The sequence below is a fragment of the Eurosta solidaginis genome, chromosome 5 (genome assembly GCF_040869045.1).
Source record: "Eurosta solidaginis isolate ZX-2024a chromosome 5, ASM4086904v1, whole genome shotgun sequence".
Taxonomy (NCBI): Eukaryota; Metazoa; Arthropoda; class Insecta; order Diptera; family Tephritidae; genus Eurosta; species Eurosta solidaginis.
Genome location: NC_090323.1, coordinates 136,883,989 through 136,908,576, shown reverse-complemented (window position 1 = coordinate 136,908,576; position 24,588 = coordinate 136,883,989). Strand labels below are relative to the sequence as shown.

The window sequence follows — 24,588 nt, the reverse complement described above, 5'->3', positions numbered from 1 at the left end:
TGCAAGCTGTAATTTGGCAGTCGTTGAAGATATCATGATGAAATTTGGCAGGAACGTTACTACTATTACTAAATATGTGCTAAATAAAAATTAGCAAAATTGGATGAAGAACACGCCCACTTTTAAAAAAAAAAATTTTTTAAATTCAAATTTTAACAAAAAATTTAATATCTTTACTGTATATAAGTAAATTAAGTCAAAATTCAACTCCAGTAATGATATGATGCAACAAAATACAAAAATAAAAGAAAATTTCAAAATGGGCGTGGCTCCGCCCATTTTCATTTAGTTTGTCTAGAATACTTTTAATGCCATAAGTCCAACAAAAATTTACCAATCCTTCTCAAATTTGGTAGGGGCATATATTCTATGACGGTAACTGTTCTCTTTGAAAATGGGCGAAATCGGTGGAAGCCACGCCCAGTTTTTATACACAGTCCATCGTCTGTCCTTCCGCTCGGCCGTTAACACAATAACTTGAGCAAAACCCGATATATCTTTACTAAACTTAGCCCACGTACTTATCTGAACTCACTTTATCTTGGTAAAAAAAATGGCCGAAATCCGACCATAACCACGCCCACTTTATCGATATCGAAAATTACGAAAAATGAAAAAAATGCCATAATTCTATACCAAATACGAAAAAAGGGATGAAACATGGTAACTGGATTGGTTTATTAACGCAAAATACAAATTTGGAAAAAACTTTGTAAAATGGGTGTGACACCTACCATATTAATTAGAAGAAAATGAAAAAGTTCTACAAGGCGAAATCAACACCCTTGGAATCTTGGCAGGAATACTGTTAGTGGTATTGCATATATAAATAAATTAGCAGTACCCGACAGATGATTTTCTGGATCACCTGGTCCACATTTTGGTCGATATCGCGAGAACGCCTTCACATATACATCTAAGGGCCACTCGCTTTTAAAACCCTCATTAATAGCTTTAATTTGATATTCATATCGTACAAACACATTCTAGAGTCACCCCTGGTCCACCTTTATGGCGATTTCTCGAAAAGGCGTTCACCTATGGAACTAAAGCCCATTCCCTTTTAAAATACTCATTACCACCTTTCATTTGATACCCATATCGTACAAACACATTCTAGAGTCACCCCTGGTCCACCTTAATGGCGATATCTCGAAAAGGCGTCCACCGATAGACCTAAGGCCCACTCCCTCCTAAAATGCTCAGTAACACCTTTCATTTGATACCCATATCGTACAAACAAATTCTAGAGTCTGCCCTGGTCCACCTTTATGGCGATATCCCTAAATGGCGTCCATCCATAGAAATATGGCCTACTCTCTCTTAAAATACTCTTTAATACCTTCCATTTGATACACATGTCATACAACCACATTCCAGGGTTACCCTAGGTTCATTTTCCTACATGGTGATTTTCCTTATTTTGTCTCCATAGCTCTCAACTGAGTATGTAATGTTCGGTTACACCCGAACTTAGCCTTCCTTACTTGTTTTTATACTCAGTTGAGTAGAGCTCACAGAATATATTAACTTTGATTGGATAACGGTTGGTTGTACAGGCATAAAGGAATCGAGATAGATATAGACTTCCATATATCAAAATCATCAGTATCGAAAAAAAATTCGATTGAGCCATTTCCGTCCGTCCGTCCGTCCGTCTGTCCGTTAACACGATAACTTGAGTAAATTTTGAGGTATCTTGATGAAATTTGGTACGTAGGTTCCTGGGCACTCATCTCAGATCGCTATTAAAAATGAACGATATCGGACAATAACCACGCCCACTTTTTCGATATCGAAAATTTCGAAAAATCGAAAAAGTTCGATAATTCCTTACCAAATATGGATAAAGCGATGAAACTTGGTAGGTGAGTTGAACTTATGACGCAGAATAGAAAACTAGTAAAATTTTGGACAATGGGCGTGGCACCGCCCACTTTTAAAAGAAGGTAATTTAGAAGTTTTGCAAGCTGTAATTTGGCAGTCGTTGAAGATATCATGATTAAATTTGGCGGGAACGTTACACTTATTACTATATGCCTGCCTAATAAAAATTAGCAAAAGCGGAGAACGACCACGCCCACTTTTAAAATTTTTTTACAGTATATAAGTAAATTAAGTCAACATTCAACTCCAGTAATGATATGGTGCAACAAAATACAAAAATAAAAGAAAATTTCAAAATGGGCGTGGCTCCGCCCTTTTTCATTTAATTTGTCTAGGATACTTTTAATGCCATAAGTCGAACAAAAATTTACCAATCCTTCTCAAATTTGGTAGAAGCTTAGATTCTAGGACGATAACTGTTTTCTGTGAAAAAGGGCGAAAGCGGTTGAAGCCACGCCCAGTTTTTATACACAGTCGACCGTCTGTCCTTCCGCTCGGCCGTTAACACGATAACTTGAGCAAAAATCGATATATCTTTACTAAACTCAGTTCACATACTTATCTGAACTCACTTTGTGTTGGTGTAAAAAATGGCCGAAATCCGACTATGACCACGCCCACTTTTTCGATATCGAAAATTACAAAAAATGAAAAAAAATGCCATAATTATATACCAAATACGAAAAAAGGGATGAAACATGGTAATTGTATTGGTCTATTGACGCAAAATATAACTTTAGAAAAAAACTTGGTAAAATGGGTGTGACATCTACCATATTAAGTAGAAGAAAATGAAAAAGTTTTGCAGGGCGAAATCAAAAGCCCTTGCAATCTTGGAAGGAATACTGTTCGTGGTATTACATATATAAAGAAATTTGCGGTACCCGACAGATGATGTTCTGGAATCACCCTGGTCCACATTTTGTTCGATATCTCGAAAACGCCTTCACATATACAACTAAGGGCCACTCCCTTTTCAAACCCTCATTAATACCTTTATTTTGATACCCATATCGTACAAACAAATTCTAGAGTCACCTCTGGTCCACCTTTATGGCGATATCTTGAAAAGGCGTCCACCTATAGAACTAAGGCCCACGCCATTTTAAAATATTCATTAACACCTTTCATTTGATACCCATATTGTACAAACGCATTCTAGAGTCACCCCTGGTCCACGTTTATGGCGATATCCCGAAAAGGCGTCCACCCATAGAACTAAGGCCCACTCCCTTTTAAAATACTCATTAACACCTTTCATTTGATACCCATATCGCACAAACAAATTCTAGAGTCACCTCTGGTCCACCTTTATGGCGATATCTTGAAAAGGCGTCCACCTATAGAACTAAGGCCCACGCCCTTTTAAAATATTCATTAACACTTTTCGTTTGATACCCATATTGTACAAACGCATTCTAGAGTCAGGCCTGGTCCACCTTTATGGCGATATCCCTAAATGGCGTCCATCTATAGAACAATGGCCCACTTCCTCTTAAAATACTCTTTAATACCTTCCATTTGATACACATGTCATACAAACACATTCCAGGGTTACCCTAGGTTCTTTTTACAACATGGTGATTTTCCCTTACTTTGTCTCCACAGCTCTCAACTGAGTATGTAATGTTCGGTTACACCCGAACTTAGCCTTCCTTACTTGTTAACACGTACGTTTGCGCGTAAAAAACGCTTATGCTCACTTAAATTATGCTTAGGAGACCCATATAGCGGCAACTAGCTACAGAAAATTTGTACCGAAAAGCGCAGACACAAAACTCTGGGGGTCATAGTGTATAATATATAGCTGAATCGGTTGCGATGCATAGTGAACACACAGCATTTGTAGAGGTGATACATAGAATTAGTGTAGAGGTGAAACATAGACACATATTTCAGTTGCATCTGAGTATAATGCGTATTGAAATTTGGGCGTACTAATTTTAGGCGCAGCAATTTCACCGTTTAAACGGTTAAGCGCCAATTAAGTAATTCAGAAGAGTAGATAAAGTTTGACGTGTAACGTTAACGCGTAAGTTTAAGCGTAAACGTCTACAGATGTAAAAAAAAAACACCTATTAAGAGCTCATATTTCAAAAGCTCATCTTTTACACGAAACGAAAAATTGTTGTTGATTGTCGAAAATTTCACTTTATCCTAACCCAACATTAATCTTGCACAATTAGTGTCGACATTTTTTTATAAACGAAAAAGTTTCCTTAGGTATTATTGAAAAAATTTAATTTTTGTCACTTACCATCGAAATCTGCGGTTTTTATCGTCGCACCGTTAACATTATCCGTGCTGAGTATGCTTTTGGCGAGTAACTTTTCAGCGAGCAATGGATTGGAAGCAATTAAAAAACGACGCGCATTCGCTTCATGCACATGCGCCGCACTTTCACTACTTCTTCCTATGTAAGAATTATTAGTCGTCCTTACACCATTTTCCCCTCGTACAATATTATCACACGCACTTGACTTTTGACTTTGGTTTAATGCTTTCACCGTAAGTGATTCACAGTGTGATGTTAATGCTAGCAAAGTGGACTCGGCAGCGCCTTCTATCGTTATACCAACATCTCCACCACCTGCTGATCCATTTGTATTTGCGCATGCTGGACTAAGTACACCAGATGCAACAACAGTGGCAGCCTCTAATGGAACAAAGCTCTCGCTAACAACCTGTTCGCCAATGTTCTCCTCCTTAAATAGATATACATAGAAATGAAGAAAAATTAAGCAAAAAAGAGGGATTTGGGGAAAAATAGTACGTTAAACTAAATCAAAATTAATATTTATAAAATTGCTATTTACTTTAACCTCAACTGTTGCCAGATCCGATAGCAAACTCTCGATTTCAAAATTGCTTTCAGATAATTGACGAAATAGTTCATCGGAAGACTCATTGCACAAAGGTTCAAGAGAATTGAGTTCCGAATTACGTTCATCCACTTGCGTTGTTTCGTTCACATTCTCATTGTTATTGCCAGTTGCTGCTTCCTCCTTAAACAACGGAAATAAAAAACATAAAAATGTTGATAAGAAAGTAAACAAAAGTGCTGTACTATCGACAATGTGACTGTAAAAACTTAATAATAAATACAGAATTGCAGGCGTTAGTACTTACTTGTAGACCAATATCTAAACCACCAACCATACGACCATCATTATCCGGACACCATAGAAGTGCGTCATCGATAAATGGCATTGCCGATAAGGCAGGGCCACTACAAACTTCAGCCAGTGCCAGTGTGTAATTTAGCGGCACCTAGTGTGAAAATGTCTTATAAACCACTGTCGGTAAAGCCGTTCTGAACGTATGACCTATTATCGGTTAAACGATTCAACCTGTTCGTGTTGGTGTTTGATAAACGGTAAGGCAGTGTTTGATTAAGTCTTAGCTAAATTCACCACGAACTAATTTTACCAATTGTAACCGGATGACTACGGCATAACGATTTTCGTTAAATTTTGGATATACACTAAAGCACTTCATTTATTTATGTATGTATACATTGGAGGCACTTTACTTACGACGGAATTTTTAATATTTATGAGGCTATTCACTACGTTATTTACTTATTTTTTAGTGGTAACTTTTGTACAATGTAAAACGAATTTAAAATTTGGACGAATTACTTTTCGATAAATTGTATACATCTATGTTTTGTATATAATAGTTAAAAATCGAAAATATCTAATATCACGACTTTGGAAGTTTTCTTCAAGAGTTTTGGGTGCTTTTTTTATATTTCGAATACTTGATAAATTTACCGAATGCTTATAGGATCAGGTTTTCGAACATCAATAGGTGATATAGAAACGTCAGATAGTCTGAAACGATATTGAAAAAATGATAAATCCAATTACTTCACAAATATAGAGGCATATCAAGAAATACAGAACTATTTAAAAAAACAGCGAAAATTCGATGAATTATAAAAGGACTTTTAACATTTCTAAAACATCGTCCATAAAAGATGTTATTGAGTTTTCACATAATATTCAAGCTTTTGAACTTTTTCTAAAAATATGTATGTATATATAATTGAATGCGTGGTTCGAAAAAACTTTGTAAGCGCCAAATTCTATACAACCTGACTTGTTGCAGTTTACCCATAATATTGCTATATTTCATGCTCAACCAATTTTCGAGCGACCCATTCAACTATTCTGTTAGGAAAAATGTTCGCATATTTTTAGCGACATTTGCTATTTTTTAATGGTCGCCTATTACCATGCCAGCTGATGGCCCTGTAATGCCTTTTTTACCTTTGAGAACAACAATTTCTAACAATTGAAAGTAATTCAACAACTGTTTGAATTTGCTTATCTTTTGAATTTGTCAAAGGTTTAGCGCAATTATTGAATTCTTGCAAAAAATTTTGCTTTGATTTTGTAAGAAAACGCGCTTATCGGCAAAATTTTGCTTTTTTGGCGCATTATCAGCATTTCAACTAAAAAAATAAAATAAAAAAGAACTAACTTCAGCAGGCTACGAACCCAGGAAAAGTTACTACAATTCAGTAGCCTGTACAACTGTGCCAAACTAGCTGATATCATTTGCTTGCCTCCTAAGAGCGCACTTATATGCATGAATGTCAGTCTGGTGACTGGTGACGGTGAATGCGTGGGACATACATATAACTAACGGCAATTTCTGACTTCGAAACATATGAAAAGAAGATAGCTCTATATCCTCTTTGGTTTGTAAAGTGTTTTTCCCTTTGCAGCATTCATTTTAATTAGAGATGCGAAATGCAATTTATATTTTTCTAACATACTCCAGTAACCCTACATATTTTTCTGATAGCCTGGTGAATCGGGCTCGTTTACAAATTTTCTGCCTTCACTGTGGCGTATAAAAGAAACTTTTTTTATTGATTTTTGATTTATTGCATTGCATTGAACCAGAAAAAATTAAAACAATAAATAAATATGATGGAGTCGACGCGGTAGTCGAACCAGAGAATTTATAAAAATTGTACGAGCAGACTTAACACCTGCGCCATACATGCTTCTGACAAAAGCTTGCTAAAAAGTCCGCCTATGCCTTACTTAATAGGGCAAGCAGAGCTGGGTAGTAATGATTACTTTAGGTATTCAATTACCGTCGATTCCCCATTACACTTACTCGAGGAAAGTAATCAATTCCTTTCCTCCACAGCAAAGGGATTGATTACATTTCAATTCCTCAAAAAAAAAACCAAAAGTAACTTGGTTTTTTTGAGGCTCGAGTACAAAAAATTTTTTGTTTGTAATTGAAGAAAACAAAAATACTTTGCTCAAATGTACATTCGAAAGGAATTGCAAATGGAATAGAAAAATTTCCAATTACATTACAAGGAATTCAAAGAGTAATTAATAATTTCCCATTCCTCAAAAGAATTGCAAAAAATTCGAAGTGTAAAAAATATTTTTGCGATTCAAGCGGTGATTTTATGAGGCCATAGTAACTCCTTGGACCACAAGAAAATTAAGCACTGTCTTCTATGACATTTCTCCTTGCGATATATGAGGAAGGATATGGTAAGATTGTATCACCGTACTTTAGACTTGCTGTTGAGCGACCGGCCAATTGCCTTTTCTAGCAACGTTTCTTCATCTTTTACCCAAGTGCTACTGGCAAGCGACTTGAGGATTTTGTTGCGACTTTGTATTTTGGATACAACTTCGATGGCATACGCTTTGAAGGTGAGAGTGTCACCGAATGTTACCCCTAAGATCTTTGGATGACTGATAATCGGTAGCGCAACACCATCGACGTGAACGTCCAATATTCCACGCTGCAAAACAGGGTGTCCGTGGATTTGGTCGGCTAGGTTCAAATAATTTGCAATCTATCTTTTTATACAAAGGCGAAAGGTTGAACCTTCTATATCTTGGAGTAGAGTGCCGTGGTGGACTTTGTCAAAAGCTTTTGACAGCGCTGGTAGTGCTATGCATTTTGCGGAAACCATGCTGATGAGTGGCTAGGCGAAGATTCGCAGTAAACTGACGGAGCAGGAAGGTTTCCAATGTCTTCGCTACTGGCAAATGGAATGATACCGGTCGTTATGACTCACCTTCGTTAGCCGGTCGCCCAGGCTTGAAAACGTGCTTCAGGTAGCTTACTCCCTCAGCGCCAAGATGTTTTAGCATTGGCATGGCTACTCCATCTGGACCTAATGATTTAGAAGGTTTGGCTTTTTTCATGGCTTCTTTAATCTGGTAACGGGTAACACGTCGTGTTTGTGTTTATGTTCCCCTCTGTTTGCACTTCATCTGGCCTTGTCTACTCAAGGACGCATTACAAATTGCCGGCAAAAACCGCTGACGAATGTCTTCAATCCGCAGAGTTTTATCGCTAGAGGCGATCGATATATTATCATTGTGTTTTTTTTCGGGTTAGACAAGGATTTGACGATTGGCTTATAGACCCCCAAGATAGGTTGCAGTTATCTAAAGGCACTTTCCAATTACGCGTTCGTGTTAATTTATCAGCCGCATAGTATATATTATTCAAGTTGAGATTCCTAATATGAGTCTAGTTGTCTCGCTTGGTCACATTAGCACCTGGCGGAATTTCGTTAGAGAATCTTTTGTTTAATTTTTTAACACATATAAGGTGAGCTAGAATCATAGCGCTGAGCCTGGTGATAATACAACACAATAGAAATCAACGGATAGATCCCAATGTGCCGGTATATTCGGGGCTAACTTGGTTGTTCGCGCATCATCTTAAGCATTAAGCTAATAAGCTCCCTTTCTACAGAGCTCCACCATTCAGTATTAATCTGTCCGAAAGGATTGCTACCATCCCAGCGCCACAGTCAGTGACTGCTTTGCCACATCACTCATCTTAGCGTTATCTCCATTTGGCTTACTTCTTACTTCCATAGTTGTCACGTCGTCACTTTTTATGTCCTCCCTGCGACTTGCAGCTTTCGAGGTAGTTGCTTCCTCGCTATTGGGCCCATCTGTCCTTTAGCTTTAGGCCTACTTGTCTTGTCTATGCTGCCCTGCCTCGCGGCTCTAAGACTGAGTCTTTCTGCATCTTCAAAACAGGCTTGTCGGCTTCCGCCGAACTTTGCCTATTTATTCTACCATTCGAGGCTTTTACCTCCTCGTACCGGTTGTAGTACCGAGGGTTTCTCGCAACAAACCTTTTTAATTGCCTTCGACCTACTTCTACCGCCTCATGAGCCCACTTCAAGCGCTCGATTTCTACTTCTGTTGGGTCGACCAGTGCTGCCAGGCGTTGGACAATTCTTAGTGCTGCTCGGTACAGCGACAGGGCTCTCTTAGCTCCTCTGCTCCGTACCATTCTCCACTCTACTACTCCATTTTCATTCGTATGCTTTTCCAACACGGAGTTCATTGAATCAGCACTACTCTCGCTCCCCGAGTCCAACGCATTGCTTAATGCGTTTTTGTCTTCCTTGGCTTGCGACTAAGTCCTCCCCTTATCATCGTCCTTATTACAATAAGTTAATGAGTCGTTCATCTCGGTCGTACGACCACCTGTCCGAAAAGGCGGTCTCAGCGGCCAGTATTATATACGGGGAAATATTCGTTCGTCACAACAGCGCCACTTACGTAAGGCCATCAATACTTTCCGAGGTGGCCCGGTATCGGGAAGGCTCTGTTGGAATACAGCCGCCAAATTTATCCGCTGGTTGCAATTCGTCCAATATGCACGGTCGGCGTAACACCCTGGATTCGGAGGTTGGCAGTTCTTGGTCACCGACATCCTGACACCCTCATATGAGGGGAAACGGTGTAGATGCCAGTCCTAAAACGCACAGAAGAGGCAACTGTGGATGGATAAAAATATCAAGAATACGAGAAAAAAGTTTTCCGGTACATTAATGGTGTTTACGTTATGCCAGCTGAATGTATCAAAGAAAATTAAAAAGTATGCTGCTTTCCTATAGTCGGCACATTTCGATAGCGGAGGAAGGAGAGGAGATGCCCCTACTTAGCTGGGAACTTTAAGAGAATAATTATTTGATATTCATTGGTGTTTCAAAATGCCTTCAATTACCACTCACAAGAAAAATCTGATGAAATAACGAAAAGTGTGACCCCAAAAGGCACCCACATCAACCGGAGTAAGTTCTTATACACAGACTAACTTGTAGTTTTTCAAATTACTTTCGCAATTCCTTTGAGGAATGGAATGGGAAATTCGAAAGTACTTTTTCCATTACTTGTAATATAATTGAAAGAAAGATGGCAGAAAATGTAAGGGCTTAACTATGAAATATCCGTCTCTAACTAGAATCCATCTAAAAGCCTTCGGACACACTTTTTTAGAAAATCTGGTAGGTTATCGGAAATATTCTTGATTTTAAAAACAACTCGGGCCAATTAAATAAAACTTGTTCAATATTTGAGATTTTTCTTATTTGCATTTAAATTAGAAAATCCGTCTTTTATAGTTAACTGAGATCAAGATATGAGTTGGTATGAAGAAACTAACAATATAATGTAAAATATTACACAAAAAGTACTTAAAATAAAAAATAAATACTAGGCGCATTTTACCGCCCAGGATATTAAGGCCGAGCTCCTCTTCCAATTTGCGCCCTGCTCGTTTTTGTTTTAACTACAAATTGTCCGAACGGATCCTACGTGTTTTATTCCAAGTTCGAACGGCACCTGCAAGGCAGATGAATTTGCACTGAGAACCTTTTCGTGGCAGATATACACTCGGAGCGTTTGCGAAATCACTGCCGTAGGGCGAACCCGCTCAGAAAATCTTTTTTCTCTCGAATTGAAAAACTTGTTTCTAAAGTTTTGATAGCGATTTTCTTAGGACTTTAGACTATGACCTTCAGTGCCATAGGCGGATCACGTTACATCAAGACTTAAAACAACTTGTATTTATCCAAAAATGTTTTTACATTTTGGTTCAAAAATCTACTTAAATAGACATGTTGATGTCTAATGACAATCTTTGTGAACTATCGTCATAACAGCAAAGGTGCCAACATAAGATTTGTCTAAGCCTAATGAGAAGCGTTGAAGATTAGGATGCTGAAACGTGGTAGCAAATCAAGCCCGTATGATTGTGGAAAATTAAAAATTACTAACAGTACAGACATACGTGAAGCCACACACAATTATGCCCTCTAACAATAATCAAACAAAATAGAAACAAATAAAAAAACACAATGGGAAAATGAAAATAATAAATAGATAAAAAAATTTCGCTGTACCGACCAGCGTAATTCGAAGCCCCTTTCTTCCGGAATCTTAGAGTTCAATAACTCCGCAATGAAATTACAACTGCCCTGCATAGATTACATGACATAAAACCGAATGGCGCACAGTGTTGCGCTGGTGCAGACGCTAATGTATACATTCACACAAACAGCCTTGCCATAACGACAACTACATACATGTATATATGTATATGAGTATATGTAGCTGCAACTGATCCAAAATGCTACCAGCAGAGAGGCAGCGCCGTTGAAAGAAAAACTTCAACTGCACCATCAAAAACCAGATAAACCGAGGAAAACACTTTACATAACATGTTATTGAACTATGGAAAATAAAAACAACCAGTCACAACACAATTATTATTTTTGTTGTTGTTTCTGTTGCTGCTATTTCTATTGCTAACTTCATTTAGTCGACTACACACAATGCAAGTTAATTCGTGGTACGATGATTGTGCATACATCGAAACCTGAAGAGAGTTCGGAGGGGAACAGCAGCAAGTAAAGCCAATGCACGGGCGAATGCGACTGAGCCAAATTCATTATAAGTGAAAGTCGGTTTTTTGCTGCAGTTCGTTAACATTGAACTACGTGAGTTGGTGAGTTGGGCTGAGCTGTGCCGAAACAAGCCGAGTTAGTTGCCTGTATGAGTTGTTCATTCGTATGCAATGCAATTGCAACAAAACAAGACGGAATTCATAGCAAAAATGAATTAGCAACAACAAAAACATGAACATAGAAAAGCAAAAGGCAAAGCAACAAATAAATATACACACATATATATGTATGTATGTACATATGTATACCTACATGCAATAGTTTGATGCATTTGCAAAAAATACAAACCATACATGCATTAGAAACAACAACACATGTGTACTAGAGGTTTACGCCAGTCACTTAATGGGCGGCGGCGACGTAGGCTCTATTATATACCAGCGGTGACCGGCGCGCTGACAAAGTGATCGGCGTAAACCTCTGAATTGAATGGCTGGATTTCAGAGTATCATATTGTCCACAACCAATGAATATGGAAACATACTGCTGACGTCAATGGTATGTTTGACGATCTGGAACAATATCATTAACTTGTGGATGATATCCGGGAGGCTTGTAAAGCGAAAATTAAAAAAAAAATATTTGGAAAGGTTTTGTTTATATGTATTTAAGCAAACCGACGTTTCGGCCAATTCAGAAAGATCCGCGGTTTTTGCCTCAAAATCTCGCGTATCGTTCAGAAAATTTCGGGAGTAGCTCCTTGCGGAGAGAGGGAGAAATACTTAATGGTCACACTTTTGTAGCGTAGTTTCACCGAAGGAGATGTTCTCGGCTAACTCTAATACACGTGGTCGGCACGATTTCTTTAAATCATTTGTGGCTACATGCTGGTCACGCATAAAGGCGGCTTACGGTTGCTATCAATTATCTGCTAATAGTCATGACTCTCGTGGCACAGCTTTAACGACTACCATCAATGCTAACGTATTGTTGATCGCGCAAAATTGGGCCTTCAGTTTTTTCGGCTGTTTCTAGGAGCTACAATTCCCGACGCGCGAACAGTAGCAATCCTGACCACCAGTCGCTACCACGCATCCTGGCCCTTATACCATATGCCAGCACAGAAGCCATAGGACTACGACTTCGAACTCATACCTTCGTTGACGTCACTTTTCTAGAAGCTCTAGGTGTAGCTCCGCAGACTTTCTGACCGGTGCGTTTGTCGCGCTATGCTTCCGAACTACACCAAAAAATACCTTGAAACGTTAGGGAGTGACTATTCGGCCAAGGATGCCGCCCTCGAAATCATAAGCAGTCTAAGTGGATATCATTGCGTAACACATGGGTGAAAACCGTATAATCCTTGGCGCATCTACATAATTTAAACTTTATAAGGACCGTGGAAAAAAATGTTAAAATGTAGAGCAAAATTTGCAGACGTTTGTGTTGTTGTTGTTGTAGCATTGCTTCGCCCCACCTAACAGCCGCGACCGATCACAAATTGTCATCAATATCCTCTAACGGGAGTCAAAGGAAACTTGCTGTTTCAACATGGGCGGACCATAATGAAAGGCGTGTTAGAGACGTTGGTTCCACATTACAATTAAAGAGATGGTTGGTGTCATGTGGGGACATATTGCAAGCGGGGCATACATTTTGTATATCGGGGTTGATTCTGGATAGGTAAGAGTTTAACCTGTTACAGTATCCAGAACGAAGTTGAGCAAGAGTGACACGCGTTTCCCTGGGGAGTATGCGTTCCTCTTCCACAAGTGGGTACTTTTCTTTGAGTACTGAATTCACCGGGCAATTCCTGACATAAAGGTCCGACGCCTGTTTGTGGAGTTCACCAAGGACCTGCTTGTGTTTTTTTGCTTCATACGGCTGGGTTCTCAGGTGTTTGGATGCCTAGGTTTCTGGTTATTCAACAGGAACTGTTTGGTTAGCACCTCATTTCTCTCCCTGATGGCGAGTATTCTCGCCTCATTATGTAGATGGTGTTCTGGGGACATAAGAAGACAGCCCGTGGCGATTCTGAGAGCAGTATTTTGGCAGGCCTGTAGCTTCTTCCAGTGGGTGTTTTTTAGGCTTGGCAACCATATAGGTGACGCGTAGCACATAAACGCTGGCCAATTTGTATGTAGTAATGAGCGTTTCTTTATCTTTTCCCCAGGTACTGCCAGAATGGGATTTGAGGATTTTATTACGGCTCTGGATTTTCGGAACAATTGCGGCTGCGTGCTCACCAAAATGTAGATCCTGATCAAACGTCACACCCAAGATTTTGGGGTGTAGGACAGTCGGTAGCGTAGTGTCATCGACGTGGATGTTCAAAATGGTCGACATTTGGGACGTCCATGTTGTAAATAAGGTCGCGGAAGATTTAGTCGGTGATAATGCCAGGTTTCGCGAGGCGAAAAAACTGGAGAGATAAGGGAAGTAGCCGTTTATTCTGTTGCAGAGCTCATCGATCTGTGGGCCTGGGCCTGTGACCATTATTGTGCAGTCATCGGCGTATGAAACGATAGTGACTCCTTCTGGTGGTGAAGGTAGCTTAGATATGTAGAAATTAAACAAAAGTGGGGATAGGACACCACCCTGTGGCACCCCTTGTTTAATTCTTCTTGGTTTTGATGTTTCGTTTCTGAATTGCACCGATGCCTGCCGACCACCCAGATAATTTGCGGTCCACCTTTTAAGACATGGGGGAAGGGTAGACCCTTCCAGGTCTTGCAGTAACGTGCCATGGTTGACCGTATCAAAGCTTTTGATAGGTCTAGCGCTACGAGTACTGTTCTATGGTGTGGGTTTTGATTTAAACCGCAATTTATCTGGGTGCTGATGGCATTTAGCGCGGTGGTGGTGCTATGGAGTTTTCTGAAGCCAGGCTGATGACAGGCTAGCTGCAAATTTGCTTGGAAGTAGGGAACCAAATGGCTTCAAGCGTCTTTGCTACTGGCGATAGTAGATATATCGGACGATACGACTATCCTCTACTTATGTTTATGTGCGTGTCGGTTGGCCCTCCGTCTATCTTTGTCGACCGTAGAATGCATTACATATTGACGGCAGAAAGCGCTCGCGAATTTTTTCGAATCCGACAGCACTTTATCGCCGAAGGCGATGGAAACTTTGTCATTGTGCTTAGACAGATTCGATAGGGACTTTACGGTGGACCAAAGTTTACCCACACCGGCAGAGAGGTTACAACCTCTTAGGTGCTCCTCCCATTTCGCCCGCTTGTGTTCATCCACATGCAATCTGATGCGTTGGTTTATATCATTTATTTGGGGGTCGCCTGGGTCGAGCTGTCTTATAACGTTCTCTTACTAAATTTGCGGCCTCCGCCGAAAAGTGGGACCGAATTTCGGGAATTCTCCCGGCGGGAATGAAACGTGCCGAGGCGGATTCAATGACCTTGCGGAAAGCGCGCTCCCCTTGGCGGGCAACAGTCGGGATAGGGAGGGCAGCAAAGAGGTTGTCTGTAAAAGATTTGTATTCGTCCCACTTTCCTTTTTTAAAGTTTATGAAAGTGCGTTTTTCTGTAACGATGAAGTCGGCGGTACGCTCGAACGAAATAAGTATAGGCAAGTGGTCGGATGCCAATGTTACCATCGGCTGCCAGTTGACGCAGTTTACGAGTTCTGCGCTCACGATTGAGATATCCGGCGAACTGTGACAGCTTCCTACCATACGTGTAGGGGCGTCTCCGTTTATTGTGCAGAACGTCGTTTCTTCTATTTGATCCGCCAACATCTCACCCCTACTGTCCGCCCACAAGTTTGAATGCCATAGATCGTGATGGGCATTAAAGTCGCCTAAGATAATGCGATTGTTGCCAGTGAGTAAGGCGCTAATATTAGGGCGGTATCCACTGGGACAACAGGTGGCAGGAGGAATGTAGATGTTGATGATTTCTGGGTTTGCATCGCCTGACTGGACAGATAGGCCTTGACGTTCTAAGACATTGTCCCTGCGGTCGATGCCAGGATCAAATATATGATATTGCACAGAGTGGTGTATGATAAACGCGAGGCCGCCTCCATTTCCGCTTATGCGATCTTTTCTGTGGACATTATATCCAGAACAGGTTTGCAGTGCAGATATTGCTGTGAATTTAGTCTCTTGAATCGCAGCAATGCGGATGTTGTGCCGCTTCATGAAATCGACTATCTCCGTGATCTTCCCAGTTAGTCCATTACAGTGGCGCTAAGGCGTAGACTACGGGACGCCCTTGGACGTGAACAGCAAGGAGCCACAAAAGATTTATAAAAGTTATGTGAACGTCGGGTTTTGGGATCAAGCCCAGGACAACGTGGCCATGCAACCATCCCTTAAACGAGACACACTGAGCAGAGTATGATCGTCCTAAAAAGATTCTTTTCCGGCAGATGCAGCAAAACCTTTTCTCAGGACCGGGGTCAGGAGACGGACCCGGATTGGATTCGATACCTTCCCGGAGCAAGAGAATATGGAGCAGTCGCGCTGCAAGGAGCTGCTGGGAGGATGACAATTTGTGGGAGGGACGCAACAAATTAAATGGGGTTACACTGAAATGACAGTCCTTGGTCGGGAAAAATCCCGAGTCGCTCCGGTACATAGAACCGACTGCCTTGGGAAGCGCAGACGTTTGTGTTCGTTACATTGACTTCAATAGTCTTCGTTTCCGGCCTTATGATATAACAGTTCATTATGGATGACCGCCCTCAGTTTTCAGACTAGTTCGACTATCCCCTACGTTAGGCTAGTAGAACAGCCGGTCATTTGTTCGACTGTCTTGAGAAATCTTTTGCTTCACAACTTTGAATGTTCTTGCGAAGGACAAAGCCGAACATGGTTAAAAAATGTGCCTACGTATTCACATTTGTAACAGGAGCCGTCACGTGTTGGTCATATTTAAACATGGTTGATAGGCTATATTCAACGTGATTCACTCCAAGGGACTAGTTAGGGAAGGGCCGCCAACTTTAGGAAATGTCAAACCGGGATACTTGGGTGTTGAATGATGAAGTGTGAAAATCAAAATTAACATTTCAGACGCTCTTTTATAGTTCAGCAAATAAAGTGATTTTTCAAACCCCTCTCATACGTGTTGAAGATATATGCAACTTAAGGGTGAGCTGAGAATCATTTCAATTTAAACCACTGGAGCCTTCTAAAGGATTTTGAATTACTGATTTCGCTTATTCTTTCAGCCAATCGGAATATAAAACTCGGCACCTTTTTCGGGTAACTTCCTTTTTTAACAACTTGAGGACAATTTGAAAATATGTTCAACTTGGGTCATTTTATTTAAATTTATTGTTCTTTATTAATTTTTTGAACAAAAATTATGCGAAGTGAGCATTTAAATTTATTACATAACATTTCGTTTAGTGTTTTGTTTTAATAACTTAGTGAATTGGGTGATGCGAAATCCGTGTTAAGCTTCCCTTGAAAGCGCCTGTTTTCTCAAATAACTCTTGAACGGTTAGAAAGTGTTAAATTTACCAATTGGATTTTTTTAACTGGCAGTGATGCGCATCCCCTGATATCCCTTTCGACCATATCGGACCAATTTTCGAAATTAACAATAAATGGCCTAGACAGTCTTAAAAGAGTAGAAAATATAGTAACGCGCCGAACGCCGCCGCCGCCGCCGCCACGCCGATATTTTTGTCATTCGGCGGCGGCGTGCGAAAAATGGCCAAAATCGGCGGCGGCGGCGGCGTATATCTCTAATGTGTACATACATAATAAGCAACAACAATCGAATCAGCTATCGTGAATACTTTTATTTTTAAACTACGCCAATATTGTTACCGAAGTGCTGTGCAACAAAATGCAACGTCCGATGAAGATGATGACAACAACAACAACTACGATGCCGGCGACGACGACGTCGACGGCTGCGTCACTGAGGCCGATGATAGCGAAAAGCGAAATGTGCAACTACTTTCAACTGCAAATCGATGGCTTCCGCGACACGTCGGGGTAACGTTGGGTTGAGTGGTTTTTCCACAAAATCGCATGCTCTGCAGCAAAGATGGCAATCGCTGTATTCAAGCGCAATTGTAGTTGTCTAGCAAGTATCTAATGCCACTGCCACCATACCAACACATCGAAACACTAATCATTAATGGCAGCAAGAACAACAAAAAGTAATTAATAACAACTACCAAGCGGCACCAGTATTCTTCAGCATTGTCTACCAACAGGCAATAATTTGCTATTATGGCAAAGTTTCCAACACATTGTAATCACTTTTGGCGATTGCATAATTTCTTTAAAAGTAAACAAAGTATTATATACCCATGTATGTATGTACATTTGTAAATACACTTGCATTTATGCATACATACTTGAATAAAAGGAATTTGTTTTATAGTTTTAAACTCAAAATGTTAGAATCACTTCTAATGCCAAATTTTAAACACATTTTTGAGTTTATTACAAGGATTAGGGGAGGGTGGGCCGTGTTTAGAAGTCCACGAAAGTGGGGAAAGCTTCTCACCACCTGAGGCAAACACATTTGGCCCCACGGTCGGAAAGTTTAGCCTACACAACCAAACTTCTCCTAATGGACTGATGCTGCTTGACTTTGCGATTGCTCGAAACATGGTCATATCCAAAACGAGGTTCATGCATAAAAATATACATGGCTGTCCCCCGCTCGAAATACTCGCAATCAGATCGACCAAGTTGTGATAGACGGATGGTGTTTTAGATGTGCGCACGATCCGAGGACCTAACATCGGCTCGGACCATTTTCTCGTTGCAGCCAAAATTAGCGCCCGCCTCTGCCCGGCTAAAAACAAGGAACCAAATACACAAGGAAAGCGGTGCAGTGAAATAACTCCCAAATGCAAAACTCCCAACAAAAAAATGAAATAACTCCCAAATATTTTCCATACAAATTGGAACTTATTTCATTATGAAATAGCTCCCAATTCATTGGGACTTATTTCATAATTTTTGCTGGTAATTGTTTCATAATGAAATAACTCCCAAATGAAATAATCCCCAATCAAATTTCTTTGGGAGTCATTTCATAATTTTTTGAGATTGGGAGTTATTTCATTTTTATTGGGACTTACTTCATTGTTTGTAATTCAGGTATTGGGAGTTATTTCATTCTCTTAAAAATACAATTTTATCAAACTTTGACGTTCTTCTAACAGTTTCTGTGGGTCGGCTATACATTAAGGGACCAATTGGTTTATTCGTAAACCAAAGGTGTTTGAACTTTGAAATTTTGCACATAGGTTCTCAGGGAGTTCTCCAACGAGAATCAATAAGTATTTTTTAATTGTTATTAACAATTTACTAGTAATTAGTAGTTAAAGTTACCATGGTATAACTATCACTTTTTATCTACATACGAACACTTTCATAAGAATTTTATACATAAGTACACTTTATAATGTTTATAAAACCACAATCAACTATTTTCATTTGTTTAAATTGGCGTATTATTGTAAAATTTAATTATTTATTTGTTTACTTTCCGCGAACACAAGCATACAGCCATTTTATCTAATTCACTGCTTGCTTGGTGGTACCAGATGGTTTAAATTGTTCCAACGAATGAAAAATTTTTAAATAGTACCAACGAGGAAAATGGACCTTTTTCATTCAACTCTCTATTTATTTATTTTACAAAAAAAGGAAAATTTGGAATAAAAAATCGCGTGATGCACAGTAATTCTGCGTAGAAAACCTTTCTGCATAGGCGGCCTTCGGCCGCACTTATAAAAAATAAGCCTGGGCTACGCCATGCCAAGTCCGGGTGTGTGGTACAACCGTGGTTACCGCCACGGTGATGTCCTTCTGCGTAGTACACCCTTCTGTGTAGAAGGACATCAACGTGGCGGTAGCCATTTTTTTCTGGATCCAAGCGCACTTAGACCCTTTTGGCTCCAAAAACTGTTGCAATAAAATTTCGAACGTTGATTGATCGGCCAAAATAACATTTAAAATTTTTTCGAGTATGCAGTTTTGTAGCCCGTTTAATTTTAGTATAATAAAGTGCTATACTTAAGTTAACGTCAGTTTCATTTTATTTTATTTTGTCACTGCTATACCATGATGCATTTTCATGTAAGCCTGCTTTTACATTAGTCAAGTATTGAACCCAAGTCTGCGGCACAGACGAGAGAGGGGAGAGGCTTCTTCACCTCTTTCAAATCAGCGAGACTTCCTACGCACTTAAGTTTAGCGCTTTATTATACTAAAATTAAACGGGCTACAAAACTACATACATGAAAAAATTCTGCATGTTCTTTTGGCCGAGCAATTAAATTTTATTGCTTGGAGGAGCGCACTTAGATCCTTTTGGCTCCAATCATTAATGCAATAAAATTTAGTACGTTTTTGGCCTGGCAAATATATCCCTGCAGTCAAAAGCCAAAGTAGTCAGCAAACATTCTAGTTCATTGACTATAATTTTTGGTGTTATCATACTGGTGAGTTTTAGAATGGTTCATTGACTATTGTGGTGTTATAAATACTAGTTAGTATTTAAATAATTCATTTGACTAGAATTTCGTCTGTCGGCTCGAGGAAATGCGCGAGTGCTTTCTGTAGCCAATTTGCAATGCATACTACAGCCATCAGCATGACTTCCGTAAAGTGCATATCACTACCACCATTCTGAACTCCATTAACACTCATAACAGGACGGCGCTAATGCAGCTTGGCCTGTTTTTACACAGTCAACCACTACTGGTTCTTTCCTTCTCCGTTAGATAGATAGATAATTTATTGAGGATTGCACTGCGACCATTGGTCAGCACCTCATCCCATCCGACTTCCATGATGAACCCTAGCAGTTCACTTGGCTTGAGGGATTTAATGTGGGAATGTTCTGGCCATGGTGAACCCATAAACTTAGCCCTGCGTCTTGAGATTGCGTCACATTCATGTGTTATTCCGTTACTTTTTAGTTTTCATATATATACATATGTATATATATACATACCTTTTATATATATGAAATATAATGAATAACATAAATTTGAGCTAATTTATCAATTTTCAAGTAATTTTTAAACCCAACTGAGACTAGTATATTAAATAGTAGGATACTGATGCAAGTATCGACTATAGTATGTCAACTATTATTACAATGATGCATAGACTGAGTAGTAGCCAACTGGTATGTTGATGTTGAATACACTGCCTAGTATGTCAATTGGTATGGTATTGGTGTATATAATAAATAGTATGCCATTTGGTATAATGCGGGCGCAAAGGCTGACTAGTATGTTAATTGGTATGAGTCTGAGGGGTATGCTGACTAGTATGTCATCTGGTATGATGTTGGTGTATATAATGACTAGTTTGTCAATTGGTATGATGATGATGCAGAGGCTGGCAATTGATATTTCATAGGACATCGCCGTGTTAAAAATAGCAGTTGCTAATATGGAAAAAAGACAGAACTCATACTAGTTGGGATTTTTGGCAAACTAGTATTCTTCTAGTATACAACTAGTTGGTTTGACTGCAGGGATGGCACTAAAATGTCCAAAATGGCTTGGATCGCATTGTCAACAAATAGACACTATATTAAATATACAAATATGAGTATAACTCAGTTTACAAAAAAAAATGTCACTTAGATCCTTTTGGTTTTGAGCCCTTCATATATAAATAGACAAGATGAAAAATGTGGAACCGTTTTCTGCTAAACTATAATTCTAAGGTATACAAATTATATATGTATTGCTAGAAAATTTTGAGCTGCACTGTTATCCATAAATAAAAAAATTAAAAAAATCAATTTAATATAAAAAATTTTACATAAAAGTCACACCACTACACATTCATTTATTCATAGACAAGCTGTGTGTGTGTACTTGCTTTTTGTGTACTATGCTGAATCGTGAGCATGGTCGAAGAGTTGCTTTGTACACAACAAAAATTAAACAAAAATACATATGTAGCTGATCATGCATCAAGTCTATTTCTTTTCTTTCCTTTGCTTTCCTTTCTTTTCCATTCTATTCTTTTATTTTCCTTTCCTTTGTTTTCTTTTCTTTGCTTTCCTTTCCTTTCATTTCCTTTCCTTTCCTTTCCTTTCCTTTCCTTTCCTTTCCTTTCCTTTCCTTTCCTTTCCTTTCCTCTCGTTTCCTTTCCTTTCCTTTCCTTTCCTTTCCTTTCCTTTCCTTTCCTTTCCTTTCCTTTCCGTATCGACTCGACTCGATGGCCACACATTCCAATTCAAGCGCGCATCATCGCGATCTTCATTTTGTTGAATGAATTTCTCGTATGTTGTCGTCACGGATGGATGGGTTTTAAGGAAAATTTGTTAATAAATAACACGAAAAATAGTTTTTATACAATTCCTTTGGTTCGATGGAAGGATCGCCATAAATATATAGTGTTGAACTATATATTTAAATAAATGTATTCTATTTATTATTTATTATATTCACTTTTTTAAAAATTTTAAAGATAACTGATTAGAAAATTTTCATTTTGAAATAAGATTAAAAGTAATATAGAAATAATTTACAAAATTAAAGTATATTTTAAAAAGTTGATAGCCCTACAGGGAGTTATTTCATTTTTATTGGGACTTATTTCATTGGGAGTTATTTCACTGCACCAAGGAAAGCTAGACGTCGAAAGCTCTTTCTGAAGCTCGCACTTCTTACATCTGCGGCTACTGACGGAGCCTTACTTATAAGCATGTGACGCCAGAAGGCAATGTCCAGTTAGTATGCCCATCGTGAGCATTAAGCCTTCTCCCTTCAGGGATATGAGCCACCTTTTTGACTTGTACATAATCTTAGAAATTTTGCATTTTTGCACGCACGCTTTGGATCATATGTATGTAACTCCTGTCTCCTTTTGATTTCTTCAAATCGGATTGGGACGTCCAACGTCGATTCAGCGTGTACTGCACCCCTATCTTTCAACTCATCAAGCATTTCGTTACCTTTTATCCTTTTATTACCGGGAACACAGTATAGATGTATAGTCCGGCCTGAGAGTTTTTCCAATGCTTCTTTGATTTCCAGGAGAAGTGTCCTTATGAAGTACTGTGTGAGATTATTGCCATAATCGCCGCCTGATTATCAATATATATATATAAATATTGATGCGACTGCAGCTTAAGCACGCTTCTTCTAGAATTTCTGCTGCTTTCTTCATTGCTACAATTTCCACCTAAAAGACGCTGCAGTACTGGCAGCCTGTAGGATCTACTTATTTCAGGATTGCCACAGTTAATAAGAGACCTGACACCTTCCATTAATTTGGTATACACGTGTATAGTATGTTCTGTCAGAAAATTTTCAATGCAATCCTCTTCGACCTTTTGATTTCACGTTTATAAATCCTCAATAGATCTCTATATTTGTCCTAGCACTCCTCGCCTTCCGCAACCTTTGCCAACTTAGAAATTTCTGTAGCCTGTCCTCTAAGAAAACACAGTTCCTTACTCCACCATGGTGGCTTGGCTTTCTCTTTGAATCTTCTCAGAGGACAAGATCTGTGTTACGCGTTTGTCAGCGCGTTTGATAAGAAGTTGTTGCATTCACCCAACTTCTCTACAGTGGTGACTTCTTTAGGCTGCCCCAGTCTTCCTGATACACATTTCTGAAATTTTAACCAGTCCGATGCCCTCGGATTTTCTAAAGGTTTTCCTCTTCTCTACCATCTTTAGGGGGATGCTGAAGCTGATATATGCATGGTCTGAGAAAGATGGCCTGTCAAGGACTCTACATTATACCCCGATATACTATGTTCAGAGCTAAATGTGATATCAAGCGCACTCTATCGTTAACACTTAACCTAAACTTACGTGTCGTCAGAAATGAGGTATTTTTGCACTTTCAGCAGTGTAAAAACTGTTAATTATCTTATTTAGATGTTAGAGAAATCTTACTAAATATATCGAAAATTTAAAACGTTGCATCTCCTTTTCGTTTTCTATAACAAGTTTCTTGACTTTTTTGCTAACGCTTATATACATAGGATTACTTTGGGAATTTGGCGGCCACCGTGGTGTGATGGTAGCGTGCTCCGCCTACCACACCGGATGCCCTGGGTTCAAACCCCGAGCAAAGCAACATCAAAAATTTTAGAAATAAGGTTTTTCAATTAGAAGAAAATTTGTCTAAGCGGGGTCGCCCCTCGGCAGTGTTTGGCAAGCGCTCCGGGTGTATTTCTGCCATGAAAAGCTCTCAGTGAAAACTCATCTGCCTTGCAGATGCCGTTCGGAGTCGGCATAAAATCATGTAGGTCCCGTCCGGCCAATTTGTAGGGAAAATCAAGAGGAGCACGACGCAAATTGGAAGAGAAGCTCGGCCTTAGATCTCTTCGGAGGTTATCGCGCCTTACATTTATTTATTTTTTACTTTGGGAAAATCTTTAGTCAGTTCTGATTCCAACAAGATACGTGCTTTAAAGATTAATTGAGGTTTTATTGGTGTATTGAACGATTTCATATGCACAAAAGGTAACAACAGAACGACCTACCTAGCATTTTTCTTTTGAGTTCTACCTGCTTTTGAAATCGTTCGTTGCGGTACCATGGCTCAATTAGAAGAGGTTTATTCTCTAATAATGGCAGGACTTTGACACTCCCAAATTTAAAAATTAGGACGGGTTGCTTTCACGAAGCCGAACTACAGAATTGACATAAAACATTCTGAGATACGGCGTTCTTCAACCTAATTCTGATATAGGGCACTTTTGAGACGAATCCTGAAATGGGGAGCTTTTGAAAAATATTTTGAGATAGGGCGATCTCGAACCGGCAGCCGACACTTCACTCAGCAGTCGCAATGAACTCATACAATAAAAAATAAAAATAAAAATGGCTGACTGTCTTTGAAATTTATATTCCGGCCTTGACAGAAGAGTTAACGTATGTGCCGTCTTGTTACAGAGGAACTATTTACCTATTTAGCCTGAAAATTTGAAAAGCTGTTTTCCGTTTAAGTCTTCATGTAATCGTTCCGGATAAATCGTTAATTTGGAATACTCAGAACACGTTCGTT

At 39.4% G+C, this 24,588-nt stretch overlaps 1 protein-coding gene across 16 annotated transcripts in view; it reads right to left on the bottom strand.

Moving 5' to 3' along the window:
• Positions 1 to 24,588, bottom strand: part of Eip74EF (Ecdysone-induced protein E74) — a 399,127-nt gene that overhangs the window by 211,525 nt on the left and 163,014 nt on the right. For all 16 annotated transcript variants that reach the window (XM_067791371.1, XM_067791373.1, XM_067791379.1 and 13 more), the window contains 3 exons: positions 5,017 to 5,723; positions 4,704 to 4,892; positions 4,145 to 4,592 (listed from right to left, as the gene is read on the bottom strand). In XM_067791371.1, coding sequence (XP_067647472.1) covers positions 4,145 to 4,592; positions 4,704 to 4,892; positions 5,017 to 5,097 — 718 coding nt within the window. In that variant the 5' untranslated portion in view covers positions 5,098 to 5,723. The remainder of the gene's footprint in view (positions 1 to 4,144; positions 4,593 to 4,703; positions 4,893 to 5,016; positions 5,724 to 24,588) is intronic.